Source organism: Micromys minutus (genome assembly GCF_963924665.1).
Source record: "Micromys minutus genome assembly, chromosome: 22".
Taxonomy (NCBI): domain Eukaryota; kingdom Metazoa; phylum Chordata; class Mammalia; order Rodentia; family Muridae; genus Micromys; species Micromys minutus.
The window spans coordinates 42,501,702-42,521,481 of NC_137957.1; the positions used below are offsets into that span (position 1 = coordinate 42,501,702).

Consider the following 19,780-nt stretch of genomic DNA (forward strand, 5'->3'; position numbering starts at 1 on the left):
CTCTTGTGTTGCTTGGCTAGAAAGGGACACTTTGGCTTCGCCAGCAGCCCATTTCACTTGGGGTTTCTCTTGTGTTTCTTACCTAGTTATGGCATGTGAGCATTTTAAAGTATAGGACTTCACTTTCAGCTGGTGTCTGGCCTATGGGGTAGGGGAGAAACCACCAGTTTGGTTGACAGAATAATTCTAAAATATGGGTTCTGTCGTTTAAAAGAAGCTATACAGGATTAAGTATGATTGTTGGGTATGGGAGTAGGTTGCAGAAATATATCTATCACATGAGAAACAGCTGGCTGTTGGCCCCTGGTGTCCCCATAACAGTTCAAGTAAAGAACTCATGACTACCAAGGTGAAAGGTGGGCCACACCATTTCCTTGTTTATGAATTAGGAAAACAATAGTCTGTAGTCCACTGTTGCTGTAGAAACTACATAAAATAACTCTAAAATCGTGGTACAAAACAAGCTACCATTCAAGCACATTATACTAATTCTTGAGGGTGTTAACATTAATCTTCATCAAGCATTATGTTGGTCAGCAATGATGAGAAACAAAAGCTCAGCGTCTGCCTTCAATGATACAGTGTCAAGGGCAAGAATTAGGGGACCTTCCATCCTTTCGAGAGTCTGGAAATTTCTAGAAGGGTGATGTTTGGCTGTATCTTGAAGGAGGTGGTAATGTCCCATTCCAGAGGAAGAATGTGCAAAGGAGGTGAGGTCTGACATACATAGGTTCTTCAGGGAAACTGCAAATGGATGTGGTCTCCAGGCTCCAAGGAATACTGATCCCACAGTCCATCTCTAACGTCACAGATGTGCTCTCCTTCTTCCACAGCCGCTCTGCTATTGACTACCTGTAGATTCTAGTCTTTTTCCCTTCTGGAAGGAATTCCATAGGTCATATATTTCTTGAGGACTTTAGGTCTTAATAATTTATCACCTGAGCACAGTGCCCTGCTCCACTGAGTACGAATGGGTTTATAGAAGAGTGCTCTGTTGGATCCCTGCTGGGGACATAATTGTACAGTTTTCAATTTTTTTTTAAACATAAGCAATTCAATATATGTTGAAACAACAAAATGAATGAAGACAGAAAATTTGTTTTGTGTTTGTTTTGTTTTATTCTAGGTAAAAGCCATTGAAAGTAGACTAGGAAAACATGGTCCTTCCATATCAAGATCATTTCATGTTATAATGCTTTCTGGCCACTGCTTTTCAAGAATCGGTGGTGGCTAGGCTTTATGGAGATTGGCCATGAAATGAGTTACTGTCAGCACAGCCACTCTATGTGCATGGCCTGTAAACTATACAAAGAAGACTGTACGGATTGAGGAGTTATCAGTGTTTAGCCTCATTTCTATCCTTGTCATGTCAAGAAGAACAAGTTGCATATTGTGTTCTAGAAGTCTCTTTTAGAGACTTTAAGAAAGCGTATTTTAAAAGCCAAGCGTTGTTTCTTGTTGGATTTAGGCATGTCCAGAAGCATAGGGAATAGGACGTAGCTTGTGATACTTTACAGAGAAAGAAACTGAGGCACAGTGAGCTTCAGGTTTGCTCAAGATCATGTAGTGCCTAGTTGGAGGACCTGGCATTCAGCCGAGGTGTTACGGATCGTGCCTGGTTCATGCTTTCCACTGCTCCACACCCTGCCTCAGTCCAGACAGCTCAAGTACTTCCATTCAGAACTGTAAAAGCAAACTCCTACTGATTAATAGTATATGCATGAAACCAAATCAGCATAGAAAAGAACAAGTTTTGTACTTTGTAATTCACAACATGCCTTTCCATTCATAAGCCTTCCCATAGTAGTCTCTTAAGTTCTCACAGCAAAGTGTGGGCAGTGTCGGTCCCATTTTAGAAATGACTCCTCACAGGGGAGCGTACTGTGTCAGGTTTAAAACCAATACTCTTCACCACATTTATTCCTGGCTGCAGGACATTGGCTTTGCCTTTGGAAAATCCATCATGGACTCATTAGGAGCAAGTCTGAGAAAGGCATTCCTCTTTCGTCTAGGGTCGTTCTTTGCTAGTGTGAATATCAGTGTTCTTTACATTTCGTTTGGTGTGGGGATTACAGCCTGAACATATGCCTCCATCCCACCGAGCATTCTCCATGTCTAACCTGGAAACTGGAGTGTGGATAATAATGATTGTCACGCAGAAGCTGACTGAGAAAGCTTTACTCCCTGGAGTCTCTGAAGGCACTGGTTCTAGAACTCAGACATTTAACCAGGCATGGTGGCACATCCCTTTAATCCTGGGATTTGAGAGGCAGAGACAGGCAGATCTCTGTGAGCTTTAACTGGCCTGGTCTACATTGTGAGTTTCAGGACAACCAGAGCTATAAAAAGACACCACCACCACCCAAAAGCAAGAAAGAATAAACTCAGACATCAACAGATATAGGAGGCTTCAGCCACCATTCCTGCTTGGGATTTTTGGGTTGGTTTATGGGTTTTGTTGTTGTTGTTTTTTCTCTTTAGTGTCTACACTTTATTAATGTATGATGCTTTGGGTCATGATAGTGTTCATGATGGAATTTTGTTCCCAGTTGGATTTAGACTTTGTGAGTGAACATCTGGGGTGAGCTTGCATACTGTGTTCTTATGAGTAAGGCTTTAGGAGCTGGAGAAAAATTATTTCACACTGAATTCTGGTTTAATACCAAGAACCTTCTCTTGTAAACACAAGCTTCTTTCCAAACCCCACTTTATCCAAGGGGTGTGTGCATTTGAGCACTTCTTCTGACCTTCTCTCCTAGCCTGTCATGTGCTTACTAAACCAGTGTCTTGGACTTGCAGGTGCCACTCCGTTATCTGATAGGCATGCTGTATGTCAACTTCAGTGCCCTCTGGGACCCTGTTATTGAGCTCATAAGGTAAGCATGGGCTAAGTGGATGGGGCCATTCACTTTAACTGATGCAGGATGATGGGGCCAGGGCCAGTCCCGTGTTCCATTAGGTATGGTTTAAGTGTATCCGAGTCCTTTGTGAGACAACACGAGGAAGAAAAATACAGATTCTCTCTAGTGCCTGTTTTTCAGTGGGCTAGCAGTACAAACATTTCTGTGCAATTGAATGACTAGAGGGTTTTCTTTTTACTTTATGATACTGTTTATATGATCAAAAGCTATAGTGATAATTATATATTTTTACATATTAAATCACTGAACTGTACTTTAAACATAAGGACTTTCTAGCTGTCTAGCATACCACACCACACACACTCATACACACCTTTAACTCAAACAAATGATTTTAATAGTCACAAAATAGCATTTACTGTGGCTGAGATAAAGAAATCTGTCCTTTTATGGATGTTTGTCCTTGACACTTTACTCTGGTTTTTGTCAGACAAGAACTATTTCATGTGTGGATCCTTTCCCAGACTTACTGGTTCTTACTTGACAGAAGCAGAATAAAATCCCTCTTCAATTTGGAACCAATTTGCCTGCTTTTTACTTCCTTTCAGAGCAATCAATCACACAACATACTGAAGATAAATGGCTTTTGAGTTTAACTGGTTTGTAGTAGTGGGGGGGGTACCTTTAAAAGATAGGAAGGGACATGTGTTATCAGTGTCCTCCTAAGTCACAGTCTCCCTATAGTGGCTAGGCTATTTTATTGTTGAGGACTGTTTTCCATGTGCAGCACATACGGTGAATAACTAGTGTAAGATCTAGTGTAAAGTTTATATTCATTAGTAGGAAGCCAGGTGTGCTAATGCACACTTGTAATCCCAGGATTCGGGAGATTAAGGCAGGGAGCTTCACAGATTTGAGGCTGGGCTACGGGCTGTTTGTCTCATGAGAGTGGAGGCTGAAGGAGAAGGGAATGAGGAGGAAGATAAGGGAAAGAGAGGAAAAGGATGGAAAATTAATGACTAATAAAGAAAACTTGAGAATATTATTATAGGGGCTTCAAACTGTAAAAACAAAAATAACCCTACATGATCCACTTTGTGTCTCAGCATTAAGTTCTGGAAAGTGTTTGAGACAGATTCTAAATATGTATTTCTGGCTGGCCTAGAACTAGCTATGAGGACTAACACATATTACTGCCCGAGGAAGCATTTGCCACCACCTACCTCTAGCTGAGAAGCGTATTTCAAATAGTCAATGTTTATTTGAGTTAGGTGCAGAGAAATAGGTGTTTTTAACCAACTTTGAGTGCAGCAGTTATTTTATCTCCAGCAACTTCCCTTCCGAGATCAGATGAGATTGGGCGTGCTCAGGGTGGTATACCCGCTTCACTTTCTTAATGGGCCTTCTCTCACACGCTCTCCTTCTTAGCTTTGTCAACCTGACATAGTCCTGAGTCACCTAAAGAGAGTCAGTGAGTAAGTTGCTTTACTGGGTTTGTCTGAGGACTTGTCTTGATTGCTCATTAGTGTGGGAGTGCCCAGCCCACTGTGGGAAGCACAGTCCCTAGGCTGGTGTGCACTGAAGCCTGGGAGTAAGGCAGCAAGCAGCGCTCCTCCATGCTTCTGCCTCTGGCTCCTACTCTGAGACCCTGCCCTGACTTCCATCTGAGCAGAGAGCTGGAAGTACAAGTCAAGTAAACATTTCCCTCCCAAGTTGCTTTTGGTTATGGTATTTGTCACAGCAGCATAGAGGAGAAGGTGGAGAAAATACCATGTTCTCTTTTCGTTATTGTATCTTTAACATTGGTTAAGCTAACTGGATATGGTCATTCATGCTATGCCTAGCACTCGGTGGTGGGGCCAGCAGATTGTCTGACAGTTTGGGACTTCATAATGGGTTCTAGACCAGCTTAGACTTCATAGAAAGGCTGATTCAAATTATTATCAACAACAAAACGGAATAGTCTTGCGTGTATCTACTTACATTTAAAAAAACTACTGTGTAGTCTTTTATGACTATGAAAATAATTTCTGTGAGCTGGTATGGTGGTTCAGCAGGTAAAAATTTTTATACACAAGTCTGATGACCTGAGTTCAGTTCTCGGATCCTGCAGTAGAAGGAGAGAACCCAACTCCCCAAATAATCTGAAGATTCTGTCCTCTGCAGACACTGATACAAGAATGCCCCCACTCACACATGTACATCATGTTCATAATCGAATAATGATAAAATAAAATACATAGTCTGTGCAGTGTGGGCAGTGTAAAATCAACATATTTAACCTTGTGTTGAAGATTAATCAAATTACCATTTAGTTGATTCTTTTACATTTTCCTAGTGGGATAGTTCACACTAAAGACCATGCTGCATCATGTATTTTTATGATCTTTTTCTCTTAGTTCTCACGCCTATGGAATGGAAAACAAGCAGTTCTGGAATGTCTGTTATGAACATCTAGAAAAGGCAGCGTCACATGCCGGTATGAACAGGAGTTTGGAGGGCTGAGATACCAGTGTTGACTTAATTGTCTAGTTTGATGAAGTTGAGATGGGTGCAGTTTCTCTGTGTTATGAGAAAGCACGGTCCTGTCTTCAGGATAAGTGGTGGTCTACAAGCACGAGGGTGACTCTTTTCTCTTGCAGAGAAAGAGCTGCAGAAGAATGTGAGAGATGAAGAGTCCGAGGGAGATGAAAGTTGGGAGCAAATCCAGGAAGGAGATGTTGGCGCTCTTTACCAGCAGCAGTTAGCACTGAAAACCAACTGTCAGGAGCGACTGGACCATACCAACTTCCGATTCTTGCTCTGGCGAGCTTTAGCCAAATTCCCAGAGAGGGTAGAGCCAAGGTCCAGGGAACTCTCCCCGCTTTTCCTGAGATTCATCAAGTAAGTATCTAGGAGTCTGCCCTGCCACAGTTTGAGCTATGGGAGGTATCAGACTCCCCACTGGCTGGGGTTTTGCATTTTTGTCTTGTGTCAAACCATTATCCTGTCTGCAAAACACTTCCTCCCTCAGGTAAACACTAAGCTAGCTTTGTTCATTATTTAGTTATATATGAATCAGCATACGAATGGTGCTAATAAAAGTAGGTCAAGTTACCACTTGAGTTGGGTTTGATGGGTGTACAAAGACCTTGCTGTTTCCCTGTTCATTGTACTTGCCTGGGAGTGACATAACCATGTCTGCTGTTGGAGAGGAATGTACTCTTGAAGAATAAGAGCTTTCCTGAAGCCTTGTTTTGCTTTGAGCGTGTGAATCTGAGAGTTTGAATTGCCTTGAAAGGATGTGTTGTATAGAATAGAGGTAAATACTAAGCATCTGTTCTGGTTGCTTTGTCACTTGGGAAGAAGGTATGGGGTTACACTGAGCAGGACCTAAGCCACAGCATGTCGAGCTTGTCCAGGGAACAGAAAGGAGATTTGGGTGACCAGTGTCTTTGAGAAGATTCTAACCAGATGAGCTTTCTGTGATTTGGAGGTTGTGTTGGTTGTGGAGATCAGAAAGGTGTGGGGAAAACTGAATCAAGGTTGTAACCTGAGCAACTAGGAAAAGAATGCAGAGACTGCTGGCTTGTGTGAAAAATCAGGACTTCATTTGAATTTGTAGTAAGTTCAGAATACCAGGTAGATACCCAAGAAGAAAGGACAAATAGGCATGAGGTTTACAGTATTTTAAGTTCAAAGAAAAGGACTGATGTGGAGGTAATACATTGAGAATATTCAGTAGATGAATGGCATTTAAAGTCAGCTGATAGAACAGAGTCTCCGAGAGTGAGAGATTCGAAAGGGAAGGCTTACAAAGCCTAGTTCTAACTAGTGTTTATAGAGAGGACATAAGAAACCAGCCCAGGAGGACAGGAGAGGGAGGTAGGAACAAGACATGGACACGAACTTCCTAGCATGTTAACTTCCCATTTTCCTTCAAGAAGTAACAACACTTCTTAGTTTAAGATAAATGTCGAAGGGAGGGATAGTCAGTTGGATCAGAAAATTGGGTATTTCTGAGCCGTCAATCATATGTGGAAGAAGAATTGACTGGCCTCTGAGGAGGCTGTACCCAGAGGGCTATGTGTAGACTTTAATAAGTTGCTTTACTTAATCTGGATGGAAGTCTGATCAGATGCACTCTAGAAAAAGTGGAGAAGAAAACTGGGGCCTGTGAGTTGTAATAAGATGGAGACGTATTGAGTGGACGTGGGCCGGAGAGGGCGCTTCTGTTGATGCTTTCCTTATTCACAGTGGAAACAGTGCATACACTGATGCTGCTGTTTACACTTAGGAAGGGCAGAGGAGGAAGGTGTCTTGCTGCACATCTTTAATCACAGCACTTGGAGACAGAAATACGTGGATTTCTATGAGTTGGAAGCTAACCTGGTCTATATATTGGTTCCAGGTCAAGCAAGATTGCACAATGAGAACCTATCTTAAAAAGAGAGAGGAGCAGGGAAGATTAATGCAGACATGCAACAAGTCAGTGGTGGAAAAATAATAAGGTCCTGACCCCTTTATGACTTCAAAACCACCTGGGTGACCCTTACATATTACCAAGTCCTACTGCCAACACAAGGGACAATATTGGCCTCTTCTGGAGCACAGTTTCTCTGTGGTCTCAGGAAACACTTCCTGGAAGATTTCACCTCAGTGATTCTGGTCTCCTTAATCACCAGTAATTTTTCAGCTAACCAGCATCAACTGTCTCAGTAACAAAGGTTCCAGTTCAGTGGTATCTGGTCTCTTGTTAATCGTGGTTCCAGCTGACCAGAGCCATAGAATCTCAACTCAAAATAGCAACAGCCCTGACAGAATCGTTAAATTTTTCTCTGAAGCTTCACAGGCCTCCATCTTCTGCACTACTCTAGATGTTATCTTTCAAGCTCCTCTAGAACTTCCTACCTAGCTCTAAACACTCAGTGAATCTTCTAGCCCAAAGTTTGAAAGTTCTTCCAAGACCTCCCCAAAACATGATCAGGTCTGTCACAGGAATACCTCATTCCTGGTACCAGCTTCTGTCTTGTTGACACAAAACCACCCTCCTCCCCCCTTATGAGAAGAGAGGTTTCTGGCTTTTCTCTTGCATTGTATAAAAGGTCTTAAAGGTCATGGTCGCTGATTAGCTGTGCCCAGGAAAGTTGGTTTTGGTGTTCATAGGCTATAAATGTCCCACTAAATTAGCTTTCAATAAATATTATCAGCCTTTCATTTAAGGATAAAGACCTTTCTGTAAAGATGCTGTGGAGTGAGGAAACGGGAGCAGTAGTAGAAGTGTGTCACCCATATTAGAGGAATACTAACATGGTATAGCAGAACCTAGTTGTTGAAGAATAGGTGGCACTTTCTGTTTTATGTGCTTTTCGGTACTTGCTATTAAAAAGACTGCCCATATGACTGAAATGAAGCATTGTCTTTTTCTCTTTTTCTCTGCTAGTCTCATAGTTTAGGCCTTTTGTCTTTAATCCACATTTCTCTGGGTCCTATAAGTGTTGAGAAATAGAAGTCTAGTTACATCCTTTTGCACAGGGTTACCCCCTGTACCACTTCCTGGAATGATTACCTTTTCTGCAGAGTTCTCCACTCATTGGTTAAGGAAAAGCCAGCAGCTGGCTGTGTGTCTGGTTTTATGCTAAGGCAATGCTGTCTGATCAAGCAGCTTTTTAGTTTATTAGGAAATAAGATAATGTTTCTGACTTGGTTACATTTTGCTTCCTATTGCTTTGACTATTTAAGGCTGTAATTTTATATTTTTTAAAGGACATTGGCAAAATAGGAAAGAAATAACAGTCCTAATATTTTACATTAATCTTTCAATATAGTCCGTGTCTGACCAGCTGTGCTTCCAGGAATAAGAGGGCTGGTTTCATTTCAGCATGGAGTAGACGTTCCAAATCTTCCAACACTGAAGTAATAGAGCAGACGTCTTCTACAGATAGTGATTGACTTGTCAGTGAGACTGAAGGAAAGAGAATACTAGCGTAAGACTGGACCGATGGCTCAGTGGTTAAGAGCCCTAGCTGCTCTTGTAAAGGACCAAAGTTTGTTCCCAGCATCTGCATGGTTGACAGCCATCTGTAACTTCAGCCCAGGGGATCCAATGTCCTCTTCTGACCTCTGCTGGTACCAAACATAGATCTGGTACACACACATGGGACCCATCACATAGAATAAAATAGTTTAAGAATGCTAGTATAGAAGCAGCTTGGTTAAAAAGTTGTGTGTGTGTGTGTGTGTGCGTGCATGCATGCATGCATGCACGTGTTCGTCCATTCCCATGTACCATGGATGCCGTTCTGATAAGCACGCTCCTCACTTGGGTTGTTCTCGTCTGTGTCCTCTTACAGCAATGAGTATTATCCAGCAGATCTGCAAGTTGCTCCTACTCAGGATCTACGCAGAAAAAGCCGAGGAGCAGTAGCTGAGGACGTGGAAGAAGAACCTGCTGCTGGGGAGGATGAGGAATTGGAGGAAGAGGACATGCCCACAGATGAAGCGCCCCAGAAGAAAAAGACAAGAAGGGCTGCAGCAAAGTGAGTTCTCCATCACCAGCTGATCGTGGAGCTGTGATTGTAGGGAGAGCAGTACAGTCTCTTGTCTGCCTGGGAAATAGCTTCAAGAAAGATGGAATCCTCAGATAATTATTGACATACGCTCCTGAGATTCTCCTGACAGTTTCATCGGTCTTTGGAGATTCTCACTCTGAAATATGTTGGTGCCAGGCATTGAGAACTGGCTGTGGTGTTCTGTGACATCAGAGATAAAGGCAGACAGATAAGTGACATGTATGGGGGTCTGCTGGCATTGGTGCTGCCCAGGACCACGCTTCTGTCCGTGTGGCCCAGTAAATCACGTGTTGCTATCCTGGATCTGCCCCTTTTTTTAGTCTCTTAGGCACCCTGAGGATCGCTTTGTTTTGAAACAATTACTGACTAGTTTTTTTTTCTTTGTGTCACCGCAGAAGTGGGTCCTTTTTGCCATGGTTCCTTTTAAGGATGAGGGCATTGCAGGCTGGAGCCCCGAGGCTGAGGCACCCTTAAGGCGCTGTGTTTGTGTTGCTGGGCAGTAGGCCGCAGAACCTCTTGTCAGCACCTCCCCTTGCCTCTGACTTAGCCTCTGCTCCTTACTAGTATCTTCCAGTTCCCTTGGTTATTCATTTACCTAAATTGTTCCAAACTGTAAAAAAGAAAAAGAAAAAAAACAAGCCCTGCTTTCAGAGGCGCTTTGCACTTAGCCGAAGATTGTTTCGATCCAGGGTCTGATCCACCAGACGCTGCTCTTAAACTTTCAGATCTCACTAGAGTGTTTCAACACTAGCCATTTATAGATTTATCCATTTGGTAGCTCGCCAATGCTCTTTGCTAAGTGCAGGGCTACAAAGATGGACTGCAAACATCTGCAGTGTAGAAGTGTGTCAAATGAATGGTCAGGTCATGTCTATGGGGTTTCTGGTAAAGAATCATTTCCTTCTACTACAAAGACGGAGGCAAAGATGGGAGCAAGCCTTTGACAGAGAGTAGGGTACTTTTGCTGCTGACAGACAGAAGACTGGCTGATGCCAGTGTTGGAGAGGGAAGGACCTACCAGCCAGTGGAAAGAGTGTATAAAGCATATGAAGTATAGGCCCCGGAAGGGTCACGGCCAAGCTATGTGTAACTTTAGTTCCTTTCTTCACTCCTCGGTTTCCATCAGCATAATCCCTAGCAAAAGATTACTTTGAGCTATGTGCTTACTGAATAAATGAATAAGCCAATTATCCAGTCACACCGTGGCCTTTCTCACCCCTGGACCTGCACACATGCTCTTTCTGATGCCCTGGCCTCATTTCTACCCAGTGAGAGGACCTGTGTGCTTGAAGGTGTGCTTCTAGTTCTTCGCTGACGATGTCTTGGGTGACTTCAGATTCTCATAGCTGACATAACTTGTATCCTGGAATCCCTGCTTTCTTTGGATTTTAGCTCTTTACCGCTCTTTCTTAGGAAAATCATAAGAGGCTTTTACAGTCCCAAGTGGTGCAAGTGGTGTTCTCGCTATTAACTGCCTTCCTCCTGGCTCACCGCCGTGTTCTAAAGAAACACTAACCATGAAGAGCAGCTCTCAGCTGGCCGAGTGCTATCTCATAACATGAGCACACATATAATTTCAGTTTGGAGGTGGAGGTAGGAGTTGTTGACAGTGAACCTCATCTACATAGTCCAGGGGCAAGAAGAAAAGGCAAAATTCATCTACCTCCCGTAGCCAAAACTAGAATATTACCACCAGATACCATCATTGAAAATGTGAATAAATTGTGCTGGCTATCTCTCTCTCTCTCTCTCTCTCTCTCTCTCTCTCTCTCTCTCACACACACACACACACACACACACACACACACACACACACCTACCTTTAATCTCGGCACTTAGAAGGCAAATGCAAGCAGATCTCTGAGTTCAAAGCAGCCTGATGTGCATAGCAAATTCCAGGGAAAGCAGACCTACATGGTGAGATGATGAGACCCTGGAGAGGGAAGTGGAAGGTGAGAGAAGGAATTGATAATGAGAACCCGGTGCTATCTCATTGCGTGCTTAGACCAACTTTATAATCTTGCTTCCTAGAGTCCATGTATTAGGGAACCAGATGTTCCTAATTAGGTGAGCAGAGACAGACACACTTCTCCATCTGCTCCAGTGGATGATGCATTTGCTGTGGACAGCCCTGTCTTCCTCTCACCTCTCAGTTACCGAGCTTTGCTGATGTTTTATTAGTTGCACAAGCAAGAGCCATTGTCATCTAAACTTGACTGTATGCCATCCAGTGTTTATGTTCTGTGAGCAAGTGGAAGGTGAATTCTGCCACTTCCTGCCTGCCGTGTGGAACCTTACAAAGGATTAAGTCCCCGAACCATCCGTGCTCATGTTCTGAGAGCATACTGTTTTCTCCACCTTCTTTTCAATTTTGGTTTAGCTGAGGCTTTGTGTGCACATCTGGAAGGTTTACTATGGTGCAAAGCCTGGATTGTGGGGCGAGGCTGCCAGAAATTTGAAATTTTCAGAAAATAATCTCCTAATCATTAAAATTTTGCTTGGGAAATTAACAACAGACTTATGGGTGGACTCTTTGGAGTACTTGTCAGAAAATAAAGTGTTGGAAGTGCTGGGCAATGTTATTTCAAAGATGGTCTCTTTACTACAGTAACCTCTCTCTCTCTCTCTCTCTCTCTCTCTCTCTCTCTCTCTCTCTCTCTCTCTCTCTCTTTCTCTTTCTCTTTTTTTTAGGCAGCTAATTGCTCACTTGCAAGTCTTCTCTAAGTTTTCAAACCCACGAGCCTTATATCTAGAATCCAAATTGTACGAATTGTATCTTCAGGTAAGTCTAATAAATTCTGTGTGCTTTGACTCCCTCAACTTTTCTCATTTTTGTTTTGTTTTTTGTTTTTTTTTTTAATCGGAGCAATGTGGATTTTTGGCAGTCGTGGTTAGGGCCCATCTCTAGATTTTAAGTACTATTTTTTGCTAAAAGGTTCACACATTAAAAATCATCTTAATGTATATTTTTAGCTTGCACTAATTTAGTTCACCCTGAAATCAACTTCAGTATGGAGTGACTGAAGCTAAGCAGCTGAATTAGAAGTAAGAACCATGAAGTCATAGATTGTATGACTTTTCTTCATGTTAAATCATTCATCTGCTCAACTGGATGAGAGTGGGTACATGGAATGATTGTTAGCTGTAACTATAATGTATATCCCCAACTCCAGAAAAGATGACAGAAATATGCAATGCCCTGAGGAAATGAAACTCCCCTATGTGGATGGTCTTTTGGAGGAACTTCTGCTCAGCAGACTTTGTCCATGCTCTACCCATGATAAAAAGCCTGAGCTTAGACATTTCTGGCCATGGGAATAGTGTTTTAAACCTACTAACCAGAGCAACTGCAGCTCAGTCCTCTCTTGGCATTTGCTAACTATTAACTGTACAGTATAGAATGTCCTTGTCACAGGACCAGCGTGGTTGGTTAAAATCCAGGCTTACACAGAGAATTCAGGTCAGTTTTATTTTCTGCTCTTCTTTTGTTTAAGGTAGAGACTTACTGTTTGGTTAGTTACATTTCTATTTCATGGTTTGTGTATGTTTTACTTCATTAACTTCTTTTGTAACATGTCATTCGTAGTTACTGCTGCACCAAGATCAAGCCGTGCAAAAAATAACCTTGGATTGCATAATGACCTACAGACACCCCCATATCCTCCCTTACAGGTGAGCAGCGTAAGCTATAGCCACTTCTGAAATCATGTCTTTCAGAAGTCTTCCTCTGCGGGAGTAACCATAACTATTTCCAGGCAAGAAATAGCTAGAAGTGTATTTGTGGAATTATTCTCTATAGATAAGAAAATGAAATAAGATTATTAACTTAAACATATGTCTTAGAAAGCGGCAACATTTCTCTGTTCTTGTTAACTTAATTCTATAAAACCTTTGTGATCGCCTAGGGAATAGTACTGCCTAAGATTACCTCTTGGATTTAAAGACATTTTTGTGAGGATTGTTCTTCCAGGTGATTCTCAGTATATTGCTCTTTGCATCTTTGGGAAGTGCCTTGGACTGAGTGTCGGTCTGTTCTGTGTCTTTTGAAAGGGAAAATTTGCACAGACTGCTGGACGACAGAAGCTTCAAGGAAGAAATCGTGCATTTCAACATCTCAGAAGAAAACTCTGTAGTGAAAACGGCCCACCGGGCAGATTTGTTTCCGATTCTGATGAGGTATTTATTCTGCTTAAAATGTGAATCAAATCATAGTTCTAATGCAGTCGTGTGATTCTTTTCCCCATTTATAATGGGGGTATTTCATTGTTCTTGATTTTGTCTGCTGTAGTCTAGGCTGGCCGCAAACTGTATGTAGCTGAGCATGACCTTGAACTCTCGTTGGGATTGCAGGCACGAATCACCACTCGTGGGATTAAACCCAGGCCCTTGTGTGTGCTGCTGAGCAAGCACTCCACCTACTGAACCGTATCTCTAGCCCTACTTTTTCTCTTCTTTATCTGGATCTTTCAGACATTGGCTCCAAACTGCACCCAGAGTTTTCATGGACACATAATTGGAGGAAAAAAAAGTGGAGACAAAATAGCCTTAGTTTCTGTGGGTTCTTTGAATGTTGGCTCTGAGTACGGACCGTCTGCTGGTCTGTGCTGAGGCAGGAGGCTGTGAGTGATCCTGCTGCACACTGGTTCTCACGGAGAGTGACATTTATGTGAATGAGTTGCAGGCTGAACTAGCCACGCTTTGTCTCCACGCAACAACATTTCTATTTGAAAGCCTAGATAATGACGTATCATTCTCTTTAAACTTGGATATTTCACAGGAATTTCCTTAAATAATGCAGTGAGTTTGACAAGTCAAAGAAAACAAATGACAGAATTTGTTTCAGGTTACTAAATTTCAACAATCAAATGAAAATTAAGATTTTGGAGAACTTCTCTCTGTTCCTGTGAGCTTGTAGCTCCCAGTTACTTGAAAATGTGTGAAGTGGATAACAGTACTATTTAAAAGTTGAATTAATTAAAAGTTGAGTAATACACTTCTTTTGGTTTACAGTGAGATGTGTCAGCCTTTGGCATTTCTACATGACTTGTTCAGCCATTGTTTTCCAAATAACTGATGCATGTTACAGGGTCAGTGTGTGCAAAGCTCAAGAGGAATAGATTTATGTTAAACAGAGTTTTTAGAGTTGTTGATAGAGTTTCATATTCCATATTGTAGCCAATTACTACTTGTTGAGATTTTGCGCGGTATCAAAATGAAATAGCCACAGTTATTTGCAGGCTTCTTTCTGCCTTTCTTCCATTCCAGTGAACTTGATGCTGAAGCAACATGAGCATCTGGTCATCTTCTATTAAGCCAGTCAGAAAATATAGCAGGGCCTTTAGTCTTACTACTGGTAAAAGTTCGGGATATAATTTTTTTCATTAAAACATTTTTTATGTTAACATTTGAAAAACGAGTTTTGTTTCAGTAAGTTCATAAAACAGCATTTAAAAAAATGTTCAGTTTTAGTTTCTAAAATTAGTAACTATAATAGGTAAACTCAGACAAAAGTTCTTTAGGCCTCTAATAGTTTAAGGGTGTTTTAGTATTAAAGTTTATTAAAACTGTATATTCAAGTTTTGAGTATTGTCAGTAAGTTTGCTTATGCTAAAATGCAGCAGTTAGTCAGGTTGCATGCCTTTTATCCCAGCACCCAGGAAAGCAGAGGCCTGCTGATATCTGTGTAAAGCCAGCCTGGTCTACATAGCAAGTTCTTGATCAGACAGAGCTACATGGGGAGACCCTATCTCAAACAAACAAAATAACTTATGAGAAATGGATGTTAAATATCATTAGTAAATATGCATTAAAATGGTTGTATAAGGTTTTTATGGTTTTTTTTTTTTTTTTTTTTTTTTACTGTGAGCCTTTCCTCTGTTTTATTCCTATAGAAGGTCTTGGTGCCTTCCCTGGCTATGTGTAGGTGATGTGAGAGATCAGGTGTAACCATGTTTCGCATGTGATTGGCAGGCTGAGAGACGGCTTGGTGTAAGAGCACTAGTGCTCCTGCAGAGGTCTGTCTGATCACCAGCTGTTAAAACTGTTAGAAGTTCACAGCTGTCTGTAACTTTTGACCTCTGTGGCCACCAGGCATACACACACACACATACTCACATACACACACACACATGCAAGCAAAACATACACATGAAATAGGTAATAGTAATCTTTGAAAAATAAAAGAGAAATGTATTTTGAGCTTAGTGTGATACTGCATGCATATAATCCTAGGAGGCAGGTTCAAGGCCAGTCTAGGCAGTATAGAAGAAAGGGAAGGAAGAAATGCTGTGAGCTGTATTTATTGGTTAGTCTAGTGTATAGTTTTACTGGGAGGGAGGGGATGGAAATGATGTTTTATGTCTATAAGTAAAATTAGTGTTGGTTCTCATTTTCATTCATTAAACCACCCATTACTTTTATGGCCTTCCATAAAGAAAAAAAATACTTCCTTCTCTCTCTGTACTGTGAAACTATAGCATAGAAATTACATCTTTCCTTAAAAGTTTAAAAACATACATGTAGAACTAGCTGAGCTCCGTGTGGTTTTGTTGTGTTTATTGTTTGTTTGATTTGAGACAGGGTCTTACTTTACAGCTCTGGCTGGCTGGGAATGCACGCACGCACGGAGGTCTGCCTGCCTTGGCCTCTCCTTTGTCTTCTCCTTTTAAATACCTTTTGCTGGTTTAGTTGGTTTTGTTTTTGTTTTTTTTTCCATAGATTTTAACTGAAATCTTTCTAGTTTCCTTTTTCAATTCCTTTTAATGTCTGTTTTACTGGTCTCCTCTTCCTTTTATTTGACTTACCCTTGACTTGCCCGTTTTATTACTTTTTCTCTCTTTGACTTTTTCTGCTTGTTTTTCTAAATGCCTGTTTTCCTTTTCTCTTGACTTTATATTTTTTGCAATCTTTGGAGGTGCTCATAACAGACCTGTGTTGAAACAAGCCGCAAGTGATATGTGTAGCGTGCGTAAAGATGATGCTGTCTTGACTTTTCAGAATTTTGTATGGGCGGATGAAGAATAAGACAGGGAGTAAAACCCAGGGCAAATCTGCTTCGGGAACCCGCATGGCCATTGTTTTGCGATTCCTCGCGGGGACCCAACCTGAAGAGATCCAGTTGTTCTTAGACCTGCTGTCTGAGCCTGTGAAGCACTTCAAGAATGGTAGGTCCCCGCTGCCTCCTCACCAAACGCACGCCATGTGGTGAGCTGGTGACACTCCTGGACAGAAGTCTGTGTAGGGAGGCTGCTGCTTCCTGCCCCAGTGATGTCCTTCTGCGGAAATTGAGTTCAGCGTGAACTCTGCTGACCACCAGTTGTCCTCAGGGTTGTCAGGGTCCTATGTTAAGAAGACTGATTAGAAAATGTGTTTTGCTGCTGTGCATTTCTATGAAGGAAAAATGGCAAACACTTTTCAATTTACAAAGAATGTGCCAGACTAGCCTATATAGTGAGCCCAGGTCATACTGAAACCCTATTTTAAAGTACACAGACAGACAGACAGACAGAGACTAAGCACAGGCTACAAACGTTAACTGAATTCCTTTGCTCAGTCATGCGTTCTTTCATAGGATCATTTGCCTGCAGAACAGTGGCTTCTCCTTATCTCCTGTGCCCCAGCTCCTCAGCTCAGTTGGAAAGCAGTGGAGAAGTATTTGTAATAGTGCAGGCTAAGCTCTGGCTCTCTTCTGCCATAGCGTGTGACGATTGTCAGAGTGAGGACTTACGCTGGAAACATCAGCTGACATTTAAACACTGGAGCTCTGACTATGTAATTGCCCCGTTTTACAAATGAGAACACTAGTAGATGTAAGATTTGAACTCAGACCTTTCTGACTATAAAATCCTTTGTTCCAGTTCCAAAAGTGATTGGCTTTAACCCAATATATTCCTTTGGTAGTCAGTTCAATGAAAGTGACTCTAATGTGAACCAGCATTTTGTTGGATGGGTGGCCCCAGGATGGAGGGTGGATACAGATGATAGAGTTTAGGCCATTGCGGGTCAGTGATTCATCCTCTTAGAGCAGATGGCCTGAAAAGCTTAAGCAGTATCAATTAAGACCTTAACAAATTCTGCAATCAATATTATAGCAGCTTTTTACAAAGCACTGTTGCTTTTATTATTAACCTGGAATTATATGAGAGAAAAAAGGACATTTTATTCTTGGTCTTCTATGAGTTTTTATAACTCGCCAAACTCGGCATAGCTCAATGACTCCAGTGCTCAGGAATAGTATTTGTAAGTTAGGTGAGCCAGGTATGATGGCATACCATTAATTCCAGCACTGGGGCAGAGGCTGCTGGGTTTTTACTAGGTCATAGACAGCCTGCTGTACATAGTGAGTACCAAGACTAAGCATTGGTAAGAGTTGGGAGATGGTACCTGAACAAAAGAACTCTGGAACCTATGAGTAACACATCCCTAGAGGGACTGCACTGCTTAGGGAGCTGGGAGGATCCGTGATCAGCAACAGACCTAACATTTCGCCGCATGGCACGCCCTCTCCGTCTCTCTAGGGGACTGCCGCTCTGCCGTCATCCAGGCGGTAGAGGGTTTGGACGTGTCTAAAGTTCTCCCTGTGGGACGGCAGCACGGCGTCTTGAACAGCCTGGAGGTCGTGTTGAAGAACATCAGTCATCTTATCAGCGCTTACCTTCCCAAGATCCTGCAGATCCTGCTGTGTATGACAGCCACCGTCTCCCACATCCTCGACCAACGGGAGAAGGTGAGAGGCTCACAGTAGATGCTTGCTTCTAACTGAAGGACTGTTCTTCTTGGGAGTTGGGTTGGAACCTGAATCACAATGTCTTTCCTTCTGTAACCCTTAATGTTGAGACAGAGCCAAATAGACTCTAGGAAGCTGATGCTAAAGCAGTGTTCTGAATAAGTAAGCAGCGTGGTGAACAACACCGAGAGGGGAATGCTATAGATTTTGCTGAATTGTATTTCAGACCTGTTCTGATAAAATAGGACTGTGGCCCAGAGCTTACTTTGGAGAATGTGGGGAAGCATTTGTACATTTTAATGCACCTAAGGCTTCTTGGAGCGGTTGGGATTTGAAGTAAAGATCCAGCCTCAGATTTTGCCTTTTATGTCTAGTGTAAATTTCAGTTTGTCAAAAAAATTATCTCTATTGATTTATATATAATATACCCAGTGAACTGCCTTTTAGAAGTCAGTTGCCAAGATTTTAAGCTGCTTTTTGGATAGATATAAATCGGCCTTGTTGATGAAATGGTTCACCAGAGCTGGCTCCCTGAGGTAGCACACTTATGGTATGTTCTAAGAAGAGAGAGGCAGTGGTGTCTGGAGCACAGTGAGGGGAAAGCGTCCGTACGTAAGGCTGGTGATACAGCATGGACTTACATGAAAGTATGAAACCGTACTGCCTACTGGGGATTCCTGACAAGCCTAAGCAGGGGATTGATAAAGATACTGCTTTATGCAGGTTGTGTTTGGGCATGCCAGTAGGAATCACTTAAGGAGGCCGACTTGGGAGATCATGAGATCCAGGCTAGCGTGGGCTACACAATAAAAAATAAAATGCTGTTTTAACCAGGTATGCTGGCCAGCACTCTGGAAGCAAAGGCAGGTAGATCTCTTGAGTTGGAGGCCAGCCTGGTCTATATAATAAGTTTCAGGACAGCAGGGGCTATATAGTAAAACCGTGGAGGGTGCGGGGGACAAGGGATACCTTGTTTGTTTTTTGAGAAAAAGGCTTGGCTTGGAGAAGCCAAGAGTAACACCGAAAAGAGGTCATGGAAAATTCTGTTACATGCAGATTTAAAGGAGATGAGACCTTCCATTTGTGCTTTAAAGCAACAGAAATGTCTGTGTACGTGTTATATTATGAAGAGTGTCAAGTTTCATAGATGCATCCTTTGGACTTTTGAGTAATGTAGAAGTTACTCAGTAATGGGCCTTCTTGCTCCAAGCCAAGGTTTCATAACTCAGAGGATCATTTGTGCAATTTCATGGTTTATTAGTTAGTGAGGTGTTAAGCTTTTTCACAATGTGAAGCCTCTTGCTCTTTTAAATGAGTCCAAGAAGTCACAGTGAGTGTTCCATGGTGGTTTTGTCTAAGTGTGCTTTTGAGCTCAGTTATACACTTGCTTTTTATGACTCCAATAGTCTCTGGGGTGTTGGCTGACATGAAGTATGTTATTAAGGTTGTAAATGGTTTTGTGGTGTTTGTACATTGAAGCTATGGCTCATATTAAAATATACATAAAATCTACAACTGCCTGTTTTCCGGCTTTTTCTCCAGTTTGGTCAACAATATGGAGTAAGCACAGCTGGAACGCTAGCTCTAGAAATTGATAGTGTGTTTGCCCTGCCCCTCGGGAGCAGGGATGGAGCAGAGTAGGG

General features: G+C 42.1%; 1 protein-coding gene across 2 annotated transcripts in view; it reads left to right on the forward strand.

Moving 5' to 3' along the window:
* UTP20 (UTP20 small subunit processome component) overlaps positions 1-19,780 on the forward strand; it is a gene marked incomplete at its 5' end in the record, with an annotated part of 78,305 nt that overhangs the window by 21,966 nt on the left and 36,559 nt on the right. For both annotated transcript variants that reach the window (XM_080935039.1, XM_080935038.1), the window contains 9 exons: positions 2,800-2,876; positions 5,261-5,340; positions 5,504-5,744; positions 9,194-9,379; positions 12,104-12,194; positions 12,999-13,084; positions 13,463-13,588; positions 16,409-16,575; positions 17,929-18,137. In XM_080935039.1, the coding sequence (XP_080791165.1) occupies positions 2,800-2,876; positions 5,261-5,340; positions 5,504-5,744; positions 9,194-9,379; positions 12,104-12,194; positions 12,999-13,084; positions 13,463-13,588; positions 16,409-16,575; positions 17,929-18,137 (1,263 nt within the window). The remainder of the gene's footprint in view (positions 1-2,799; positions 2,877-5,260; positions 5,341-5,503; positions 5,745-9,193; positions 9,380-12,103; positions 12,195-12,998; positions 13,085-13,462; positions 13,589-16,408; positions 16,576-17,928; positions 18,138-19,780) is intronic.